The following is a 24,268-nucleotide window of genomic DNA, read 5'->3' as shown; positions in this document are numbered from 1 at the left end:
CCTCACCACAACCTCCTTCTTACAACAACAATTACTACATGACCCCAAGGTGGGGGACCAAAGCCAGAACTCAAGGGCTGCAGTCCCAGGCAGGAGGCCTGTAACTTGAGCCCTGATACCCAGGCCAAAGCCTTCAAGTTTCAGGACCAACCCCTGGTAGTGGGGTTCAGGCTTGGCTTTGGGCCTCTGGAAGTCTAAGGCAGCCCTAGAGACCCTATTAAAATGGGGTCATGACCCACTGTTGGAGAACTGCTTAGTTCAGCTTTCGAATGAGGCGTGTTACAAATAGACTAGCGACTGAATAGCAAAGTCAGGGTGGGTGTGGGTATTCCCTGTGTGTGTTTTGGCAAGTGCTCTTGACAACACGTGAGATAACGGTTTAGAAAGCTTTAACTTTTTTTTTTTGGAATCTCATCATCAACTGTCATTAAGTAATTGTCTGACCCGCCAAAGTTTTGCACAATTGGGAAAATGTACATCACTTAAAAAAAATCTAAAAAAATGCTTACAATAAATGTGGCTCTCCCTCAAAATGATTTATTAAACAATTTGACGTCTGACAAGCCTAAAAATATCACACCAAGATCAGCAGTGTGTTTGGAATGCTGTCAGTAGCTAAGTACAGCCCGTAAAGGAGTCAAAATGAAATTTCATTTTTGCTTTTTCACAAACCAAATACTTGACTTTTGTTTGTATCGTGGGAGCACTGAAATGGCTAACAGGGTAAGGCCCGTTGTGGTAGCTACTCTGCAGACACATAGTAAGCCTCAAGAGTTTGCAGCTGAAATGGACAAGATGGACAAGGCTGGAAGAAACAAAATATCGGTATTCCCATCTTGCACGTGAGGACCCGAGGCACAGATTGCTGAAGGGACTCCCCCAAGGTCTCCCAGGGAGGCTGTGGCAGAGTCAGGAACTGAATTTAGATCTGAGAATGTAGAAAACATAGACAAAAACTTTGGAGGCTTGGTTTTGTGGGGATTTAATTTTCTGTGTCGCCACATCTCATGATTTTATCATGAGCCTTATCATGGTGTTTTCCTTAAAGCCCAGTTTCTGGAGTGAGATGGCCCTAGGATTTACTTTTTTAAAATCAAGTTGCTAGCTCATATGTCAAAGCTCAAGTACCCCGCCCATTTATTATTTTTAGAATTTTACAATGTGTAGGACAATCTCATGATTTTAATGATTAGGGCTATTCATAATGCATCTGGCTCATAGACAAGTATTTTTAAATCACAAATTTCCATTCCCATGTTATTTATAACCTCTCAGATAACTGAGAATGAATCTCATTTACTTTTTGCCGCTTGTTTACTTTTGGGTTTATTATTTTCCTTTCCCCCACTTAGACAAGAAGGCTAGACAGATCAATTTCAATTTTGTTTATAGTCAGTTTCCCCTTGTCATTATATTTTTGTCTTTCAGCAGCACAGTGCAATTGTACCTGTAAAATTGTCCCTGCCCCAAGGAGCTTACAACCTCAGCAGCAGTACAGTGTTGAAACATCTGGATCTCAGGCGTCTGCCAAAAATGTTGAGTTGTTACTGTTGTTTTAAAAGTAGAATTCACCAAAACTATTATTTTTTTAAAAACAAGAAGTGGGCTGTGCCCAGGAAAGCTCATGATCCCATCTACATGTTTTGTTAGTTTTTAAGGTGCTATTAGACTATTTGTTGTTTTTTAAGTTTTTCCTGTTACAGACTAACTCGGCTCCCCTAAGCTTTTGAATATTATTTCTGCAGTTCTAGAGGCTGCTTGGACTCCATGGGTTTGACTATTTGGCACAGCTTGGAAACTGAGCTGGTTCTCAGATCCTAGATGCCTACCACCTGAGCTAAGAAAAAAGTCTCCCTTGCTGTATAGGGTCTATGACATGCTGGTTCGATTCCCCGCCTGTAGAGTATATCTTCCATGCAACTATTTCTACAGTCACACTTTGGAGGCTGAAACAAAAAACAGGACTATGTAGCACTTTAAAGACTAACAAGATGGTTTAATAGGTGATGAGCGAAGTGGGTCTTTAAAGTGCTGCATAGTCCTGTTTTTTGTTTCAGCTACACCAGACTCACACGGCCACATTTCTATCACTTTGAAGGCTCTTAGTCTATCACCTGCTATATTGGGGAAGCAAAATGCAGGACAATGTAGCACTTTAAAGACTAACAAGACTTTAAAGACTAATAAACCATCTTGTTAGTGTTTAAAGTGCTACATTGTCCTGCATTTTGCTTCAGCTACCCCAGACTAACACGGCTTCATTTCTATCACTATTCTATATTGGGGAGGTCTTTAGGTGACGCGGTTCTGTTTTGGGGCAGTGGGCTTATCTCCAGCATCAGGTAAACACTCCACCGCAGGCTGCCCCGGCCAAGAAAGAATGTGCGGATCTCCCTATCAGCTCCCCCAGTCCCCGCGGGGAGTAAATACACACGGCCCATTGTCTCTCCAGGAGAGCTGCCGGTGATTCAACGCGCGGCTGCAAACTCCCAAACCAGCGCAGACGCCGCTGAGTCACCTGGCCCAGCGAGAGGGAGCCGCAGGTAGCCAACCCCATCGGTGCCTCTTGGCTCTGGCTGGTGCGAGCCCGGAGCAGGGCAGGCAGCCGCGTCTGGGTGCGATCGCAACCTCCGCTCTACCGGAGCAGGGCTCCCCAGCTGCGCCCCTGGCCGCGCAAAGCACAGCTGCTCGCCAGCCATGCGCGCTCTCCGCCTCGCCGCCCTGTGCGTTCTCCTGGCCCTGCAGCCGGCGGATTGCCAGCAAGGTAGGTGGGATTTGCTGCTTTTCGGGGGGGATCGGGGGTGCACTTGCTGATCCCGGAGGGGGGCTGCTCTTTGCTGCCGCAGCCACTACGGGAGTGGCCGCAACCCGCTGTCCTGGGGCACCGATAGAGACGAGCCCACCCTGAGCTTCCGTGCGTAAAACCCACCTCACCTAGGGGAAGGAGATGGGGCTGTAAGACACTTTGCGGCGGGGGGGGGGGGGGGTAAGGCCCAGGGGTTCACCCCCCCAAGCCTGCTTCCCAGCAGCCACCTCTCCCACACCCTGAACCCTTCACTTCGACCCCACCCCAAAGCCTAGAGGGTCCCACAAAATCTACCAGCTCAGCCCCCTTCCCTAGGCTCTGGCGTGCCAAGGAAATGTGGGACATGTCATTCTGCTTCTCAGTGTGTGTGTGTGTGGGGGGGGGGGAGTTGCTCTTGTGGGGCCCCCAACTGGTTTTTCTGTGGGTCAGTGGCTTTGGGCCAAAACCGGTTTCCCACCTCTGCTTTATCAGATGCTCTGGCAGGGGCACAGAGGAATCACAGAGTTTGTGAATATTTCATGTTAAGCTCTGCAGTCACTGGGGGCACGGAGGGGAGACGTGTTTGCTGGGCAATCTAGTGGAGACAGCTTACCAGAAAGACCCAGGTAGCTTTTACCACCCTGAGCCTGTGGCTACCTCCAGTCTGGAGCTCAGCTCCATGGAGATAAAACCTCCTCCGGCCTTGTCTTCATAGAGCTAGCGGGTTGGCAAGAAAAGCACATTCTTTTATTTCAGGACACAGCGGTAGGTTTTTGATCATTCTTACTCTGGGACCAGGGCTCTGATACTTTCCAGATGCCGACAGTCCTTTCGGAGTCAGACCGGCCTGGCGGGTTCCCAAGCCACCCCCCACTTAAGAACAACTTACTTCCAAAATCAGATATCCAAAATTGTCACACACATTAGTACCCAACAGTGCCAACTTTCTCCTTTTTTTTTGTTGTTTTGTTTTTAAACCACAGAACTGTAAAATAAATCCACTGGGACATTCATCTGGCACTTGCATTTCAGGGTATAGTGCAGGGCTGGGCAAAATACAGCCCGGGGGGCCAGATTCAGCCTGCGGACTCCCTGCTTGACTCGCTCCTGTACCTCCACGTTGGCTGCCGCAGCCTTTTCTCTTTCTCAGCTGTGAGCTCCTGGAGGAGTGGGAGTGGTGCTTCACGGGATGCTCCCGCCCCCTGCACAATCCCATTGGCCAATTTCTGGCTAATGGGGGCTGCCTGTTTGACGAACAGGCAGCTTGCGAAGCACCCTGGCCTCCTCCCCTCAGGCAGCAATGCACATGGCCCTTGCAGCCTGTGCCGGGGCAGGGCAGGGAAGCTGCCTGAGAACCCTGCTGGGCTGCTGGCTGGGAGTCACCCAGGTAAGTCTCCTGGCCAGAGCCTGCCTCAGCCTCTCTTTTGCCCCAACTCCCTACCTCCCCCACTACCTCACATAAGCCAAACCTTCTGGCCCCCTTTTGCACCCATACCTGCTCCCAGACCCTGCACCCTAATGCCCTGCCACAGGTCACAACCCAAACCCCTGCACCTACTCCTGTCCTCCAGTCCCCTGCCCTAGATCACACCCCCATCCTGCCATGGGTCACAACCCAAACCCCTGCTCTCCAGTCCAATGCCCCAGATCACAAGTGTCTCCTTCACCCAAACTCCGTCCTAGACCCCATTCCCCCTCCTGCACCTCAATCCCTTACCCCAAGTTCTCTTCTGCATCCAGCCTCCATCCCAGACCCCGCCCCTCCTCCATTCATATCATGGAAGCATGCGGCCCTCGATCACTTTCCAAAATCTTGGCGTGGCCTCCCCATCAAAAATTATTGCCCACCCCCAGGATAGTGTGTAGAGCGGCGTAAACAAGTCAGTGTATGAAAATTTAGTTTGCACGGACTTTGCTAGAGTTTTTTATGCAGCTTCTTGTAAAATTAGGCAACATCTAAATGGGGTGGTGTCCCCCCTAGAAGACCTCTGCATACCCCAAGGGGTATGTGCACTCCTGGTTGAGAGCCACTGCTTTAAGACCTAGGCAGTGACAGCTTCCTAACGGTGTGATCACACTGGCCAAAATACCTTCACAAAATTGAGGGCTTGCCCACTTTTCACAAAAGAACGACTGGCAATGAGGCCTCATTTTTATTAAATACCACAGGATATGTAATAGCATTCTCTCTCTCTCTCTCTCTCTCACACACACACACACACACACACACACACACACACACACACACACACACACACACACACACACTCTCTCCTACCCCTTCCCTCTCTCTCTCTCTCTCTCTCTCTCTCACACACACACACACACACACACACACACACACACACACACACACACACACACACACACTCTCTCTCTCCTACCCCTTCCCTCTCTCTCTCTCTCTCTCTCTCTCTCACACACACACACACACACACACACACTAGGGTTGCCAGATGGTTGAAACAAAAATACTGAACCCCTCCCCCCCACCACACACCAAAAAAAACACTGGGAAAAAGATCTGTTGAAGGAAAAAAAAAGGGAGGGGGGGGAGACTAAAGTTGTTGAGCAAAAAAAAAAAAAAAATTAAAATAAAACAGCATTGAAACAGCATGTCCCCTTTAAGAGTGAGTAGTGAGTGCAGGGATAGGAACAGGGGAGCAGTTGAGCACTGAGACCCAGGGGAGTCATTGCTTCCCCTTGGTCTTTTTGCTGGTAGCCATTTTGTGCCAGCAGCCTTGCAGAAACAGGTAAGCATGGGGTCTGGGGTTGGGGGGACTGGGGGTGTTGGGGGTTGGGGGGAGCTCAGGCGGGGGGGTCCGGGCGCTGAGTATTTGTAGGGTTGCCAGGTGCCCGGCATTTTTGCCTCCTGGCTGGGGAAAAAAAATCAGAAAATACCAGACATCTTAGGTGTCCGGTATTTTCTGAATTTTTTACCGGCCAGGAGGTGAAAATACCAGACTGTCTGGGTGAATACCGGACACCTGGCAGCCCTAACACACACACACGCATGTGCATGCACACACACACACACACATGAACTAGGGATGATGGCTAACTGGTAAGCCTCCTTTTAACAGGTGAAGCTTACTGATTATGGTTAACTGGTGAGGGCTGGAGCAGACGGGGGCTGCTCCAGTCCCACAGGGCCCACCATGGATGGGAAGCAGCTCCCTCCTACAGTGGGCCCAGCCGTGCCCGCCATGAGCAGAGGCACTCTGGCCTGGCCAGAGCATCTTCCGCCCGTGGTGGGAGGTGCGGGGGGGCGCTCCAGCCCAGCTGGGCCCAGCAGTCCCCTGCTGGCCCCATTTAATCAGTTACCCTGTTAAACATAAAGTTTAGGTGGTTAACTCATTAAAATGGGATTTCGCATCCCTAGCAGGAACACACTCACAAGCCACATTGTGTGTTGCTCTCTCTTTTTTTTTTTCTATTTTGTTTGCTTACTCGCTTATTCTCGGACTGTAACTGCCCCGGGTCTGCCGGTTACCCAGCTGAATGTGGTGAGCCGGCGAGTTTTGCCATTGGCTTCGGGAAGCAGGGCAGACTTTCTAAGGATGTTTTCCCAGAGCTAGGGACTTACACAATTTTCCACAAATTCACAAACAGCCAAGAGGCACCCTTTCCCCAGAACCCAGCAGGTAGGTGCGCCACTTGGGCACTGATATGTGCAAATCAGGTAAGAGCATATGCAAGGGCTAGTTGCATTAGCAACCCCCTCCTCCCCACCCAAGTGGCACGTGCATGCAGCTTAGCTCGGTTTGGGCCTGTGGTCCGAAGGCTGCCAGTGGACCTGGAATAAGAATCAGAAAGCTAATAATTAAAAGAACATCGGTGTCCGTGCGGAGTTGCACCAGGGTCACCAGGGTGTTTTGAAACTTCAGGAAACTTGATCCTGCTTCCCAAATGTAATTGCTGTTTGTTCAGTTCCAACATGGAGGGTTAATTACCTGTCTTGACACTTGTGTTTATCCAAGGGAACAAAGCTAAGGCTCCAGGCCACAGAAGGCGGGAATGTAGGGGGTGGGGGGATCACTCACCAACCAACTAGTACCAAGCTAATCTTCCCCATCCCTCTGTCTCCTCTTGCTCTCCCGTCCCTGTGCTGCTGGCACCTTCGTGGCCCTTTGCAGACCTTTGGGCATCTCCTTTGATGCTGGTGTAACCCACACACCTCTCGGGTGCGGTGTATTGTCCCATCGAGTCTGCTCTACCGCCTTCAGTGAAGCCGGCTGGCTTTTTCGCTCATGCAGTAGTGGGTCAATGCACTAAGCTCCAGGGGTTCTGGGTTCAATTCCAGCCCCAGATGAGAAGGTCTGTCAGTGCTACACTGGGGTATGCTGGGAACCAAGGGAGCCCATTACAAAAGTCAAAGCAGAAGTATGGAAAGCCATCTGCATGGGAAATTGGACACCCCGCACTTGTGGGGAGCTGGGTGTGAATTTGGATAGGGGAAAGGGCACAGAAAGAAGTGCTGGCCAGGCTTAGCTTGTTTTTGTCGTTAGCTGAGTTTGCATGCTCTTCTGCTGACTTGTGTCTATCGGATGGACGCTATAATCTTTTCTTTTCTTGCAGGAGTCAATTTGTTTTGGGGTCAGCTGAAGGGCTCCCCTATGTGCTCTCTGTTATTTCTGCTTCATTTGGTTTGCCCTTTTTACAAAATAAAAGGCTTGGTGATGGATCCAGATTGGAACCCCAAATCCAGGCCTGTGTGAATGTTCCATTCAGATTTAAACTCCCCAGATCCCGGATTCCACACCAGAAAGGCCCCATTTTCCAGGCCAGATTTGGAGGCTGCTGAAATCCTACTGTAACCGCCACCAGGTGGATTTGAACCTGGGACCTTCTGAAGCTGAGTATAGGAGCCTCTATCCTCTGAGCTAAAAGCCAGCTAGCTGCCTCTCAGCCTGTGCTGTAGAGATCTCTTGGTCTTAACTGTTGCTGTGGTCTAGGTACCACTTGCATTGCTCAGTAACCACACTAAGGCTATGTCTGCACTGGTGCGATCTTGCGCCAGAGTTATGCAAATGAGGCTAAGCGTGGAATATCACCGATCCTCATTTGCATATTTAATGAGCCACCATTTTTGCGGAACAGGCTCTTGCGCCAGAAGGAGCTGTCTACACTGCCCTTTCTTGCGCAAGAAAAACCCTTTTGTGCAATGCCGTTATTCCCGAAAATAATCAGCGTAGCGGCATTGCGCAAGAGGGTTTTTCTGTCAAGTATAGACAGCTCCTTCTGGCGCAAGAGCCTCTTCCGCAAAATGGCGGCTCATTAAATATGCAAATGAGGCTTGGCAATATTCCACGCTTATACTCATTTGCATATCTCTGGCTCAAGATTGCGTCAGTGTAGACATAGCCTAGGTTTGTGGGTTACACTAGGAAAGCTCTTGGAGCGAAATCCTGGTCCAAGATGGTAGAAAACTCTTGGGAACAGAAGAACTGATGGAATACCAGACTTTGGGGATAAAATGTCATGAAGACAATGGGCCAAGTTTTAGCACAGCTGAATGGAACCTGAATTCACCCTTGAACTGGCTTAACCGTGATCGGGATCTGGAGGTGAACAGCGCTTCCCGAGCTCATGTCTAACTAGGGATGTAAATACCCCTTTTAAAAAAGTATCCGGATGCACAATATCATTTTAAATAGTTTCACTGAAGTGCAGAAAGTCTACAGAGGGGCTGCTTTGGTCGGCCGGGGAGGGCCGCAGAGGGATGGGGGCTGTGCTCCCTGCCGGTTAACCGGTTATCAGGTAAGCATGCTGGTAAGCATCAGGTAACCAGTTAATCTTTTACATCTCTAAATCTTACGTCACTAATGCTCACCCTCCCACCAGAAAAACACCCAACAAAGCAATGAAAAAACACCCTGCCGAGGCTAAAGCAGAGAAGGAAACTAAACGAAACAGTCCAGGTTTCAGGATTATTTGGGATGATGATGCCATATTCCTAGGGCTAAATTCTTCCCACAGTTGCACAATCCCTTAGGTGGGGCTGGGAGCAAGGAACAATGCTTCCTTGTTTCTGACATACAAGGAAATGCCAGCAAAGAGCGAAAGCAGGATTTGGCCCAACACAGCTGCTCCTCCTTGGGGAAGTCAGTTTAGGGGTATTTGCATGCCTGGCTCCCGGCTTCAGCAACTCTATAGACACATGAGTCATCCCAGTGTATCCATAGGACTAGTGGAAAGTTAAGCAAGCGTTTACATTCCTTACAGATGATTTTGGGAAGGCTTTTCTCATACAGAACAGACTGTCCTCGGCCTACATCTCATGCTAAGTTAGGATGGGAAGCAATTGCCGCTTGTTCTGCTGAGATTGGGATTGGGTTATTAAATTTACAATACAGGCAGTCCCCGGGTTACGTACAAGATAGGGACTGTAGGTTTGTTCTTAAGTTGAATTTGTATGTAAGTCGGAACTGGTATATCTTGTAGAGGAAACTCTAGCCAAACATTTCTCCAGAGCTCAGTTTTATTCTCCCACACCTCACTTCCCTCAGTCCTTTATTCTCAAGCTGAGGTGTCTGCTGAGAAAAGCCGCTCCGCGTCTCTCTGGTCTGCGGGGGGGGGGGGGGGGCGCTAGCTTCGCGTCTCCCTGGTCTGCTGGGGGGAAGCAGCTAGTGCGGGGTTGCCTCACCCCGTTTGTAAGTAGGGATCCGATGTAAGTCGGATCCATGTAACCCGGGGACTGCCTGTCCGGTGCATTCAGTCCCCCTAAATCAGCTCCTCCCAAAGTCATGAGCTTGGCTAAAAATAAATAAAAATATAAGGGTGACATTTAAAAATAAAATAAAAAGAATTATGCATTTTAGGGTTTTTATATTTGCCTTTTGTTTACTGATCATTTGGAGTTACACTCGCTCCATAATTTTCATCACCAACAAGAGGGCTAGAAACGTACTGTTTAAAAAAAAAAAATTAGAGAGTCTCCGATAATCACAGGATTCCCTGAACTGGGGCTTAAAGAAAACACCAAGAAGGGCTAGACTCATGGTACAATCCAGAGAGTTGACAGCACTGAGTCTAGTTTGTAGACAGCTGTCGATGACTCTGCTTTATAAATACAGGCGGACGCAGTGCACATTTATGGCCGCTCATAAATTATGTGGGCAGATGCTTGACTGGAGTACGCTGGAAGAGTCCTACTGGGAATTCAAGGAGCTATGTATAGTAACAGCAGCTGAGGAGCTAGGCCATGGCATCTCTGTCCACACTTCCTGGACCAGACCCTGCGCTTGGCTATGTGTATCTCTATTGACCAGTGTTCCCTGTAAGCTGAGCGCGTGGATGGTCGCCCAGGAGAAATTCGGGTGCCACCCAGCTGATTAGCAGAGCGCCCCCAGCTGGCAGCATGTGTCTCTTTTGGTGGTGCACATCTGCACATGCCTCGGTGCGTGTAACAAAATTTATCCCGCACATGGAAGGAACACTTTAGAGTAGTGGTCCCCAACCTTTTGTGGCTGTGGGGCGCCCGGGGCGGGGCCGCTCACGTGCCGCGCTTCCAGGGGTGGGGACCGCCCACGCGCCCTGAGCCCAGGGCCAGCACCGCACATGTGCCGCGCACCCGGGGTAGGAGCCCCCCTGCACCCTGCGCCCGGGGCCAGCACTGCGCATGCGCCACGCGCCAGGGGTAGGGGCCGCCCACGCATCCTGAGCCCAGGGCTGGCACTGCGCATGTGCTACGTGCCCGGGGCAGGGCCCACCCATGCACCCCGTGGCCAGGGCCGGTACCACGCATGTGCCGCACGCCCGGGGCAGGGCCAGCCCAGATGTTTCAGCAGGCGCACATAAATGCCCCGGCGGGCGCCATGGCACCCATGGGCACCGCATTGGGGACCACTGCTTTAGAGAAAATATGGCTATTGACTTCAGATGTGTTACACCAGGTCTCTGTGTTGTGTTTATATATCTCCCTTTGCAAGAGCTATTCAGTCTGTGGGAACTACAGAAACATTCCCCTCCCTGTTTTACAGCCAATCCACAGGGACACAGGTGTTTCAGCACCAGAGGCATTCAATGTCCTTTCCTGCTTCTCCCTGCCCCACCATCCACCCACTTGCAAATCCTGTGCGTTATTAAATGCCTGATTAATGCTCTTGTAACCTGGGAAACCCATTTACGGCTAATGACACTAACTCCCTCCTGCTAAAGAGGGGATTTCACACCTGAACACATAAGCAGGTGGCAAAGCATGAATCACAGCAGCTGACAAGCAGGCCTGGTTCCTCTGCCCCATTTACAGGCTGGGCTGCGAAAGGTGGATCCAGATTTCAATCCGAATCCAAACTTTTCCCAGAGTGCGTGGGAGAGTTTCGAGGCTGCCGTTCTGGTTTGATCTCGGGTCTTTTCCTAAGGAAGGCCCGTTTAAACAACAGGAAGGGCTATTGGATAGAACTTAGCTATGCTTGAGGTTTGTATTTCCTGTCATGAAGATCAGCAAAGAAATCAATAGCTCCCAACGGGGTTGTAGTTCAGCCTCGGTGAAGTTCAGATGCAGATTCAAGGAGCCACATTTTTCAATCCAGTCTCTATGGTTGGGCCTACAACTTTGCCCGGACAAATCTATTTTGCAGGGGCCCCATGCAGCTGTGTGCATGCTGACAGGGCTGGCCCGAGCCCTTTTGCCGCCCTGGGCCCGGGCGTGTGGCGCTGCCCCCAGGCGCAGGGTGCATGAGCAGGCCTGCCCCCCCAGGCGCAGGGTGCATGTACTGTCCAGCCCGGCCAGCGCTGCTGGCACATGTGCTGGGCCATGCAGGGCCCCGCAGCCTTGGAGGCAAGGGTGCTGCTGGCTGACGCCGTGGGAGCCGGGCGCACGGCTCCTGATGGCAGCTGTAAGGGACGCCACATGCCCCTTACAGCTGCCATCAGGCGTCCCCGCATGGGTTGGTGCCCTGGGCAGCTGCCTGGCTCGTCCATGCCTCCGTCCGGCCCTGCATGCTGATCAGGGGATGAAATGTGTAACCATAATGCCGCCAGGCAGAACTGAACCTGGGACCTCTGGAGCTTAGCACATGAGCCTCGGCTGCCTGAGCTAAAAGCCAGCTGCCTCTTAGATAAGACTGTAGAGCAGGGGTGGGCAATCATTTTTGATGGCAAGGCATTCCAAGAATTTGGACAGTGGTTGAGGGCCGCACTCTTCCAAAATATTAATGGAGGGGGGGTGCGGGGTCTGGGATGGAGGTTGGCTGCAGAAGGGAGCTTGGGGTAAGGGAGGCAGTTTGGGTGAAGGAGGCAGTTGTGACCTGGGGCACTGGACTGGGGTGCAGGGGGTTGGATTACGGCCTCGGGCAGGGAATTGGGGTACAGGACGGGGTGCAGGGATTTGGGCTGTGAGCTAAAGCAGGAGGGGACTGTGATCTGGGGCAGGGGAGTGGCGTGTGGTGATGATTTGGTCCGATGTCGCCCTGCTTTTTGCCACCAAAGGGTATGTCTCCGCAGCACCGTTAGTTCGGAATAACAGGACGCGTCTCCACAGCAAGCCATCACTTCGGAATAACGGCGAGCTGGCGGACTTCTTACTCCGACGCCTATAACTCTCCTTTGACGAGGAATAAGGGAAGTCAAAATAAGAGAGTTCTCCCTTCCACTTCCGGCTGAGTAGACATGCCCTTAGAACAGCGCTACTCCAAGAGGTAGCGATTTGAGTTGAAGGGGCTGGTTCAAGCCCCCCTAAAGATTCATGCTGGGGCGGGCCCTCCAATGGGTGAGGAGGGAGGGCAAACATGGGAGACAGGTATGTAAGGCAGGGGAAGGCTCTGCCTTCCCAAATCGCCAGGCATAGCCCACCCACGGTCTGCCCCCCGAGTGCCTACTGTAGGCATTCTGGGGGCGGAGTGTTGCTGCCCCTAGCAAACCTGGCCAAATCATCATGTCACATAATCACACCACTCCAGGATCTGTCTCTTTAGCCCGGGATGGGCAATCATTTTTGGCCCGGGCGGGGCCTAATCCGGAAGGGGAGGGACCATAAGGCTTCTGGGCTTCCCCACCCCCAGACCCTAATTGGTCTGGGGGTGGGGGAGCACCTTTGCCCCCCCTTCACACTTGGCACCCATGCCCAGGGCCGCATTATGACTTTTGTGGGCCCTGGGCACTTTTGCCTTCATGGGTCCCTTCCTCCATAAAAAATATATATATATATATATATATATATATATATATATATATATATATATATATATATATATATACAATTATTTTTGATGTGATTTTAAATACTTCAACATTTTTTTTTTGCTATTTTAGGCAAAATTTAAGAGATTTTTATGGGCCCTAAAAGTTTCATTTTTTTCTGATGTGAGAAAAAAGTTAAAACATTTTCTTTGACCCTAAAAGTTCCTATTTTGCTTCTGATTTTAAAAGAAATTAAAACATTTTCGTGGGCCCCTAAAAGTATCGTGGGCCCTTGGCACTGTGCCTACTGTGCCTAATGGATAGGTCGGCCCTGCCCGAGGCTTCACACACTCCTCCGCCCCCATGCCTTGATTGGCCTTGGGGCGGGGGTGCTGAGCGCCTCCTCCTGGTGCTCCAGGGCTGAGCTGGGGTTGGCCGGGCTGTGCAGTGCCCGTGGTTGGAAGGCGGGAGCCCCACCTCTGGGGGTGGAGAAAGGGCGGGGCTTAGCAGAAGGGGCAGGGCTGGAGGCGGGGCTGCCTTCACTGACCCCCCATGAGGGCAAATACTCCTAAAGCCTGGTGGTTCAAAGGGGTCAGGAGCTCTGGACTCTGCTGCCATAGCGTTCCCTGGAGCCCCGAGCCCCTTAAACTGTCACCAGAGTGCAGCTGCAGTGCTCCTAGGGCTGCCTGAGGCAGGGGGCACCATGCGGCATGCCCCAGGCAGCACTGGGGGAATGCAGGTACCATGAACTGGGCAGCACCAAGGGCTGATGGCCTTTGGCCCCGCCCCTTCTGCCCTGGCTCCGCCCCTTCCGGGAGTATCGAGCTGTCTCCCTCCCCACCTTGCCCAGAAGCCGGGCTTGGCTCCCAGAGCAAGTTTAGAAGCTGCCTTAGGAACCACCCCTGTCCTCTTTAGCTTGCAGCAGAAGCATCAGACTCCGGAAGAAACACCAGACACTGACTGCGCAGTAGTGATGGGAGCTCGGTTGTCTGGATTCCTGCCGTCTGTGGCTTTGCAGTTTCTCCGGTATCCCACCAGCGTCCGGCTCGCCTGGGCTGGCACTCGCTGGAGCGAAGCCCTGTGCACCACTGGCGTATGTCTCCAAGGGGCTCCGAGAAATGAGATGCCCAAGGAGCGCAGGCAACGCGCAGTAGCTCTCTGGAGGGAACCAGCTTTGTGCCCCTGCCAGAATCTTACTTGTTAAATGGGGGATGCCCTCAAGTCCACTCCCTGTTCCTCTTGCGGGTCTGCCCTGCTCCCTCTTCCTCCACAGCCACCAGCTGCCTATGCCAGGAAGATTGGCCAACTTTCTCACCTTTGCCCCGCCCTCCTCTGAGGCCCTGCTCCTCCACCCCTTGCTTGCTCTCTCTCCCCGCCCTTACTCACATGCTTATTTTCACTGGGCAGATTCCGGGGGCTGGGGTGCAGTTGGGGTTCAGGGCACTGGCGGGGGCTTCCTGCCACCAGGGCGGGGCCAGAAATGAAGCAAAACCACAGAGAGGTGGGCCCTGAGCCAGGGAGCGAGGCTGGCTGGGGATTGGAGGACCTGCCACAGAAGCTGTGTCACTTAGTTGCCCCATGCCTCAGTTTCCCTCTGCACGATGGGAATGACAGCACTGCCCTCCCCCACAGGGGCTCTGTGAGAATAAGGACCCTGAAGACTGCGAAGGGCCCAGATAGGATGGTAATGGGAGGCATGTCAAGAGAGACCCAACCAACCTCCTGGATCCAAACCTAGTCCAGTGCAGCATTTGATGCTTTTTCCATCCGGTGCCCTTTGACTGAGTGTGACTAGAGGCAGGCAAATGGGAGTTGTATGCTGCTTGGGGAACCTGTGATCTATTTGGCATCAGTTACACTCATTACAGGCACTTACAGGATGCCGGTAAATATCCATTGACATCTGATGTGTAACTTACCGCCTCGGTGTGCCTCATTCCTGAACACGGCCCATTGCCACATTCTGCGAGCTAGGTGGGGCTTTGTTGTTGTTCTCACCAGCTTGCCTTTCAAGTTCTTGTTGAAAAACAAGGCCCTGATCATCTGGGATCTTCACTAACCACAGAGTCCCCTCTCCTGCCCCTGCCATGTTCCCAGCCTCCTTGCCCCAGTGCTCGTCAACAGGAGTTATTCATGCAAATGCTGACCTAGCTTCACCGTGTCACTACCTAGGTGCTGATTGATCAACTGTAGTAGTCCTCCAAAAATAAACAGAGACCTTTGTGTGCGAGAGCCCCGTACAGAGGGAGAGATTGCTGAACCTTAGTCCGGGCGGCTAATCTAGAGTAAACATTTCACCTGCCAGCCTGTTCCAGAAAAACATTGTTAAAAGTTCATACAGGCCAGGACCATCCTCAGCATTCTTTGTGTCTTTTTCCTTTTACATAAACTTCCTTCCTCCCAGAAGTGAAACCATTTTTAGTTGGCTTCCCGATGCTTAAAAACGGCCTCATTCCCATTCCAGACAACGGGAATCTTTCCACCAATATCATAGAACTGGAAGGGACCTCGAGAGGTCATCAAGTCCAGTCCCCTGCCAGCTGGACAGGGCCAAGCACCATCTACGTCATCCCTGACAGGTGTCTGTCTAACCTCCTCTTAAATATCTCCAGTGATGGAGATTCCACAACCTCCCCGTGCAACTTATTCCAGTGTTTAACCACCCTGAGGCTACTTTTACACTGGCATGATTTTGTAGAAATGCTTTTAACGGAAAAGTTTTCCGTTAAAAGCATTTTCGGAAAAGTACGTCTAGATTGGCAGGATGCTTTTCCGCAAAAGCGCGTCTAGATTGGCCCCGGACGCTTTTCTGCAAAAAAGCCCCGATTGTCATTTTCATGATCGGGGCTTTTTTGCGGAAAACACTACTGCGCTGTCTACACTGGCCCTTTTCTGGAACAGTTTTCCGGAAAAAGACTTTTGCCCGAACAGGAGCAGCTTAGTTTTTCTGAAAAAGCACTGATGATTTTACATTAGATCGTCAGTGCTTTTCCAGAAATTCAAGCGGCCAGTGTAGACAGCTGGCAAGTTTTTCCGGAAAAGCGGCTGATTTTCCAAAATAACTTGCCAGTGTAGACACAGTCTGACAGTTAGGAAGTTTTTCCTAATGACCAACCTAAACCCCCCTTGCTGCAATTTAAGCCCATTGTTTCTTGTCCTATCATCAGAGGTTAAGGAGAATATTTTTTCTTCTTCCTCCTTGTAACGCCCATTTAGATACTTGAAAACTGTTGTCATGTCCCCTCTCATTCTTCTCTTTCTCAAACTAAACAAATTCAATTCTTTCAGTCTTCCTTCACAGGTCATGTTTTTTAGACCTTTAATCATTTTTGTTGCTCTTCTCTGGACCTTCTCCACATCTTTCCTGAAATGGAGTGCTCAAAGTTGGACACAATATTCCAACTGAGGTCTAATCAGTGCAGAAGGGAAGAATGACTTCTTGTGTCATGCTCACAACATTCCTGTTAATACAGCCGGGAGTTATGTTTGCTTTTTTTTGCAACAGTGTTACACAGGATGCTAGTTCAGACCTGGAGGAGGCAAGGAGGACCCGAACCATGGTCCTTTGAAGTCAGTGGGGGTTTTGCCTTTGACTTCAGGGGGATCATGACTGGGTTTCTAGTCCTCCATCTGGGGGTTGTTCTCTGCCTTCTTACCTTCCTCCTGGAGTTCCAGCTAGACCTCACTTCCTTCATCCTCTTCCTGCCACCAGCTGTTCCATGCTGTGTCATGGCTGCCAGGTTCTACTGAGAAAGTGACTGTGTTGCTCGAGGGGTGATATGATCCTAAATACACACGGGGCTAGATTCAGAAGTGCTGTGGCCATTTGAGAGGAGATTCAAGCTGGTGGCTTCCAAAGGGGCTGGGAAAAACATCTTTCAAACCTGCTAGAAATCCACAAGAGCTCCACCACTGGCACCAGCCTTTGAGTGGGGGGACGGTTGAGTTGATCTGGTAATGCCTTGTTTTCAGTGTGAGATGCCACCTTTTGTCCCCTTCCTCGTTCCTCCCATAAGCAGAGCCGATTTGTTCTGCCGACACATGCTCCTGGGTCCAAGTCTCCATGGGCAGGGATCTGCAACTGGGCTGATTTTCTGTGGGACATCTGCCCGAGGGCTGGCAGGTTGGGATCCTTCGGCAGGAAAAGAGGGGAGTGGAGGGCAGCCATCCAAAATGCCATTTTTCATGAGCTGCTTGCAGTGTGGCAGCAGCCATGTTGGCCCAATGACGTGGGAGAGACGAGGTGGGCAAGGTTGGTTTTTTTTAAGTCAACTTGTGTTGGTCAAAGACACAAGCTTTTTGGTCTCCATAGAGTTCTCCTTTGGGGCTCTTCTTCAGGACGCCGGGAAAATGCTCGGTGCAGCTTGAGAGCTTGTCTCTCTCACCGGCAGAAGTTGGTCTAATAAAAGTTCTTCCCTCCCCTACCTTCTCTGTCTGCCACTGAAAAACAATGAGTCATAATTGCCCCGGATTGAAAAGGGGAGTTGTGTGGGGGAGGTTCTGTGGCCCACAAGGTGAAGGAGGTCAAATCTGGAGGATCATGATGGTCTCTTCTGATCTTAAAGTCTAATGAGTCGTGCCTGGAACAGGGCTCCATGTGTTGCTGTTCAAGAACAGTCTCTTCTTCCAAGTTTGTTGCCATGGTGACCACCTTTCTTGGCTAGAGGGAAGGTCCAGAAATGTAGGGATGATCTCAGGGTGGGTGGCATGAAACATAAGAACGGCCAGGCCAGGTCAGACCAAAGGTCCATCTAGCCCAGTATCCTGTCTGGCAACAGTGGCCAATGCCAGTTGCCCCAGAGAAAGGGAACAGAACAGGTAATCCTCATGTGATCCCTCTCCTGTCACCTATTTCCAGACAAACAGAGGCTAGGAACACTATTCCTACCCATCCTGGCTAATAGCCATTGATGGACCTAACCTCCATGAATCTTTCTAGCTCTTTTTTGAACCTTGTTAAAGTCCTAGCCTTTAGCACATCCTCTAGCAAGGAGTTCCACAGGTTGACTGTGCACTGGAAGACGCCACAGGGAGACTTTCCTTAGGCCACATCCTTCACTCAAATTCAGCATTAACACAGCGGGACTAGATCCCCTTCTCTTGATGTTTGAAACCCATTCTGTCCACGTGAGGGGCCAAAATGCCTGAGATTGGGGTTGCCCATTCTGGTTGGCCATATTCCTGGAGGATTCCTCATGTTACTTCATCTTTCATTCCTGGGGCAATCCAGAAAGGTTGGTGACCCTCTCAGAGACTCTTTCCCCAGCTCTGCTGGGATGGAGCAGAGGGCTGTAAAAGATACGCTCAGAAGCAGAAAGACCCATTCTAATTCTTATACCTGAGGAACTCCTACAGGTCCCAACCCAGACTGCATGGCAAACCCATGGTGAGGATGCTGTACATTGGTATAGCAAGTCTCCGTCCTGGCCTGAAAGCGTTCGCAATGGAAAAAGACAAGCCAAGCACAGTAAGGCTGTGTCCAGACTCCATGCCTCCGTCGACGGAGGCATGTAGATTAGCCAGATCGGAAGAGGGAAATGAAGCCGCGATTAAAATAATCGCGGCTTCATTTAAATTTAAATGGCTGCCCCGATCTGCCGATCAGCTGTTTGTCGGCAGATCGGGAGAGTCTGGACGCGATGCCCCGACAAAGAAGCCTTTCTTCATCGACACAGGTAAACCTGGTTTCACGAGGCTTACCTGTGTCGATGAAGAAAGGCTTCTTTGTCGGGGCATCGCGTCCAGACTCTCCCGATCTGCCGACAAACAGCTGATCGGCAGATCGGGGCAGCCATTTAAATTTAAATGAAGCCGCGATTATTTTAATCGCGGCTTCATTTCCCTCTTCCGATCTGGCTAATCTACATGCCTCCGTCGACGGAGGCATGGAGTCTGGACACAGCCTAAGGGATTATTACCTCCTTTGTGCAGATGGAAAGCCAAGGCTCAGATCTGCAAAGGTATTCCCGCTACCTATCTCCTATTGATTTCAATAGGAGCCAGGCTTTGGAATACTCGAGCATCTGGGCTTAAGTGACTTTCCTAGGGTCGCACAGGGAGTCTGTTGCAGAGCTAGGAACTAAAGCCAGATCTCCTGAGTCCCAAACTCTTCTTGCTATTAACATGGCAGCCTTTAAGGCTGCCTTCCCCTGCTCCCCACCACTGAGTTAGATGGATAGCTCTGCAGCTAAGTAGAAGAAGGAAAACTCTGTGGGTCTTGGCAAAGGAGCCGGGGGGATTAGTCCCGCATCAGCTATTGTTACGACTTAGCTTGGCTTCCCTGCTTTCTGTCCAGCTTGCAACTGGTTCCTTCTGCTGCTTGCTCGTCCCCCTCCAACCTGATCCTCTCCCCCTCCCCTAAATTTGGAAGGTGATCACACTCCAAACGAGTGGCTGCCAACCAGCCGAGGGTCACGCCGAACATGCTGGCACCGCTTTTGCCAGGTTTGTTATGTTAACGGACCCACCATAATCCGCTTTGCAACATCATAATCCGCCGTGCTGGATTCCGCAGTCAGGAAATCAGAGCACTTTTCCAGGGGAGCTGGCCATCAAAGACTTTCGTTTCGGGAAAGAGGGGTTGGGGAGCAGTGTGTGATAGTGGAGATAAAGGGGCAGGAACACAGCTGGGTTGGGGCCATCAAGGAGCACCCTAGTGCAGAGGAATGGTGCACAGATCGCACCATTTTATCGGGGCAGTGTGAGCGTACGGAGGGACCAGTTCCAGCGATCCCCCAGATTTCGGGACTTGGCTTGTCCCTAGTTCCTGCACCCAGCGCTCTCTGTGCTCCCTTCCTTGTACATCCACACACAAGCCAGAGAGACAGCCTTGCTCGCTACCTGGAAAAGCCCCATCCACTAGTGTATTGAGGACTGTGTTGGATTTGCAAGTGAGCACCTTAAAGGGGGAAGGGGTACCACTCATGTTCGCAGACCAGAGGGCTCTGTAGGGCCAGATGTGCTCAGAGCCAGGCTGGAAAAGACCATCTTAAACCCCCACGAAAGCTCATCACCTAATAAACTATCTTGTTAGTCTTTAAAGTGCTATATAATTTTTTCCCTTTTGTTTTACCAAGATCAGACTAACATGGCTACCTCTTTATTACTTTCCATCTTAAAGCAAGGGAGTGTGTGCTGTATCTCGCTGCCTTGGGGAACAGCCTGTTTTCTCTCTATCTGGGTTTAGGGTCTTGTTATCTTACGTTCTGAGATCGTGTTACGTTGCGTCCTTTCAGCAAGAGTAGTGACGTTTTTGTCTAATTTCTCATGGGACTGCTCTGCCTGGATCAGCAGAGAGGACTGGTCCGGTAGTTAAAGTGCTACTGTAGAGAGAGGGATTCAGTACCTCTGGAACTGATTTCCTCTGTGGCCTTGGGCAAGTCACATAGGATATATCTACACTTGCACCCTCTTTCGAGAGAGGGTTGCAAATGAAGACATTCGAAATTGCAAATGAAGCTGGGATTTAAATATCCCATGCTTCATCTGCATATTCACGTTATGGCGCTATTTCGAAATAACAGACGTTGTTAAGACACAGTTATTTCAAGAGAAAACCCTTCTCTCGAAATAACTGGTAAACCTAGTATGAGGAATAAGGGTTATTTTGAGAGAAGGGTTTTCTCTCGAAATAACCGCAACTTAACAGCGTTTGTTATTCCGAAATAGCGCGATTTTGAAATAGCGCCATAAGACGCATATGTAAATGAAGCGTGGGATATTTAAATCCTGGCTTCATTTGCGATTTCGAATGTCTTCATTTGCATCCTTCTCTCGAAAGAGGGTGCAAGTGTAGACATACCCATAGATTCTCGGATGCTTTTCTCCATCTGTAAAACGGAGAGCATTGTAGCCTAGATCGGATAAGCCATCTATCTGGGGGTATGTCTACACTACCCCGCTAGTTCGAACTAGCGGGGTAATGTATGCATACCGCACTTGCTAATGAAGCCCGGGATTTGAATTTCCCGGGCTTCATTAGCATAAGCGGGGAGCCCCCATTTTTAAATCCCCGCTGCTTCGAACCCCGTGTAGCGCGGCTACACGGGGCTCGAACTAGGTAGTTCGGACTAGGGTGCCTATTCCGAACTACCGGTACACCTCGTTTCAAATTCAAATCCCGGGCTTCATTAGCAAGTGCGGTATGCATACATTACCCCGCTAGTTCGAACTAGCGGGGTAGTGTAGACATACCCAAAGGTACTTAGATGTCTTCCATTACCACAGCTTCTGAGGCCTCACGCTCTTTAATGCGAGGCTCACTGTGAGGCAGGAGTGTAACCCACACACCTAGGATACGTCTGTACTGCACGTCTCTGGCACAAAAGCCTATGCAAATAAAGCACAGATTAACATATTGCCGCATTTCATTTGCATAATTAATTGGGGCCATTTTTTGTGTAAGTGGCTTTTGCGCAAAAAGGAGCTGAGTAGACATAGCCCTAGTGTGGTTCACTGTCCCGTGAAGTGGCACTTGGACCACTTACAGCCAGATATAAGAACAAGGGAGCTCTACAGCCTAAGCTAAGAGCCAGCTGGCTTTATAGCTCAAGCTGTAGAGGCTCCTACACTGAAGTCCCAGGTTCAAATGTGCTGGGTGGTGGCTACAGGAGCACAGACCAACCAGACCCCTGCTTTCCTTGGTCCAGCAGGGTGACCTACAGGCCAAGGCTCAATTTATGGTTCTGGGTTCAATTCCCAGCTCTACCCTGTGCTGTCAATCACAATCGCCGACTCAGCCTCCTAAGGGATGTAGGTTTCAATCCCACAAGCTACTTCATGCTTAGTTTTGTTCCTAAGCTTCAGTAGGCTTTGTTAAGTGCTGAAATTCAAGCATGGGCTTAAGAGCTTGCCTAGCTTGGGACCAGAAAGCACAGCACTGGCAGGCGTGAACTCTGAGATCCTATACTCATGGAGGCAGTTTAAGAACCCGAACAGAGCAAGTGAAACTAAAAATATAAGAATGGCCATATTGGGTCAGACCAAAGGTCCATCTAGCTGAGTGTCCTGTCTTCTGACAGTGGCCAATGCTGGGTGCCCCATAGGGAATGAACAGAACAGAACAGGGAATCAAATGATCCATTCTTGTCACCTTGGACAAACAGAGGCTAGGGACACCATTCCTACCCACCCTAGCTTATAAGTATTGATGGACCTAATCTCCATGAATGTATCTAGTTCTTTTTTGAACCCTGTTAAAATCCTGATCTTCACAACATCCACAGGCAAGGAGTTCCACAGGTTGACACTGCGCTGTGTGAAGCAAAACTTCCTTTTACTTATTTGTTTGTCTAATGAGTGTCCTTTCCTCCTCCTTTCTCTGCAGCTCGGGGAAATCTCCAGCCATGGATGCAAGGGCTCATTGCAGTGGCTGTTTTCCTAGTCCTGGTGGCCATCGCTTTTGCCGTTAATAAGTTTTGGTGTCAGGAAAAAGAGTAAGTTCTTCTCCCCCCCCCCCCCTTTGTTCCATTTGATTTAGGCTCTGTTGATGTTGCAGAGAGTTATCTACGTGGGGCATAATGAGACCATGGCACAGTGTGGATTAAAAAAAGGGAATATTTTTGTAGCTATTTAATGGTATTGGCTTACAGGGACAGTGGGCCATATGGCACAAGACAATGGCGGTACCTTGTAACTCCTCCTGTTCTGGCCAGAGTCTGGAATTACCACTTCAAATCCCAGAGCCCTGTTACGGAGGCATGAAAGTGGCCAATGTAAACGCTCCCCACTCGGGCAGTGATGGGACTGAGGTGCCAGGCCTGTGAACTGATTTCAGTGTTCATTGCCAGTCCCTTCAGTGGGGCACCGTTTAGAACAGATGCTGCTATCTTGGCATTACTGTTACTTGGTACCAGGGAATGCCTGCTGAAAGGACGCACGTTTTGCTTCTTGGATGGTCAGGGCCATCCCGAGTGGGGGTGCGGGGCCTGGGCAACTCCCCTGCCACAGGCCCCGCCCACCGTGGCTCCACCCCTTCTCTAAGCCCCACCCCCTATCCTGAGCAATTGGCCCAGGGGATTACAGCGGCCTGGTCTACTCCACCGCACCCTCCTCCCAACCCACTGTACCCCGATTCTCTATGGGGTGGGAAGCAGAGCACCCTGCTTCCTGCCACCACTGAGAAGCCACATGCAGAAGGCTGGGAGAGAGTGGTTAGGGTTGCCAGATACTTTCCCCCAAAATACCAAACATGGTGGGGGAAAAATTGGTTGAGCAAAAAAAAGGGACCACACTTGTTGAGCAAAAAAAAAAAAAAATTTGCCCAAAATAAGGGTCACTGCACCTTTAAATCCCAGCACTACACACTCCTCGCTTCCCCAGCCCAGGGGAGGAATGTCCCAAATGGCTTTCCATCCGAGACAAACAGAAAATATCAGACATTTTACATGTCCGGTATTTTCTGTTTTTTTTTTACTGGACAGAGGCCACAGATACCAGACTGTCTGAACCACTACCAGACACCTGGTGGTGTGCCCATGTGGTGAGGGGGGAGCGACCCCTGCTGCTGCTGGACCAGGTCCCATAATTCCCTGGGTCCCTCCTGTCCATAGGATGGTTGGGGAGGCCGCTGTGGGGTCTGATGAGGCTGCCTGGATTCGTTCGATGGGCAGGCCTGCTCTGTGCAGGAGACCACCCAGGGGCACGGGGCAGTGAAAAGGATGGTTGGCTAACCAGACATTTCAGAGGGTCGTTTTCCACCGACTTAAACGGTGGTAACAAAATTGATAACTGCTGGAAATCTGACCCATAAACATTAGAGAAGCTACGTTCATTAGCATGCTTTGGGGGCCTGGCCTTGTAACATCTTGGCTACGTTATGCACATGCCCGATTTTCCACTCACGTTTCCCTTTTAAAATTGAGAAATGTCCAGAAAAGACAGATCACCCGTCAGACTTGGGAGATCTGGGTTGAAGCCCCGGTTCTTCTCCAGACTTCCTGTGGGCCCTTGGACAAGCCAGTTAGGCCCAGATCCTCCAAATATCTACACAATTGACTCCCATTGATTTCAGTGCAGATTAGCCACCCAACTACCTCTGAGATCCAGGCTTCAGGGCTTGTCTCCCTGGATGTTTGCTTTGTGACTCTACCTCACACTGGGTAGCTGCATCCATCTGTCTTAGGGTTGCCAGATACTTTCACAAAAAATCCCGAACATGGTGGAAAAAAAAATCGGTTGAGCAAAAAAAAAGAAAAAGTCACTGCGTCTTTAAATCTCCCCGCAACCTCCCGCCAGGCATGGCAGGAGAAGTATGTCTGACATAATACAGAAAATATTTTCTGTTTTTTTTACTGGACAGTGGCCACAAATACTGGACTGTCCGGGTGAAAACTGGACATCTGGCAAGCCTAATCCATGTGG

The 24,268-nt window shown here is 50.5% G+C and overlaps 1 protein-coding gene across 1 annotated transcript in view; it reads left to right on the top strand.

The window, feature by feature from the left end:
• The first annotated feature begins 2,308 nt into the window (after nt 1-2,308).
• The window catches only part of PDZK1IP1 (PDZK1 interacting protein 1), a 31,443-nt gene continuing 9,483 nt past the window's right edge, over nt 2,309-24,268 (top strand). Inside the window, exons 1-2 of the mRNA XM_006126441.3 lie at nt 2,309-2,764; nt 22,233-22,341. Of these exons, the coding sequence (XP_006126503.1) occupies nt 2,698-2,764; nt 22,233-22,341 (176 nt within the window). The 5' untranslated portion in view covers nt 2,309-2,697. The remainder of the gene's footprint in view (nt 2,765-22,232; nt 22,342-24,268) is intronic.

This window comes from Pelodiscus sinensis, chromosome 9 (assembly GCF_049634645.1).
Source record: "Pelodiscus sinensis isolate JC-2024 chromosome 9, ASM4963464v1, whole genome shotgun sequence".
NCBI classification, from domain to species: Eukaryota; Metazoa; Chordata; order Testudines; family Trionychidae; genus Pelodiscus; species Pelodiscus sinensis.
This window is presented reverse-complemented; position numbering and strand designations above follow the sequence as displayed.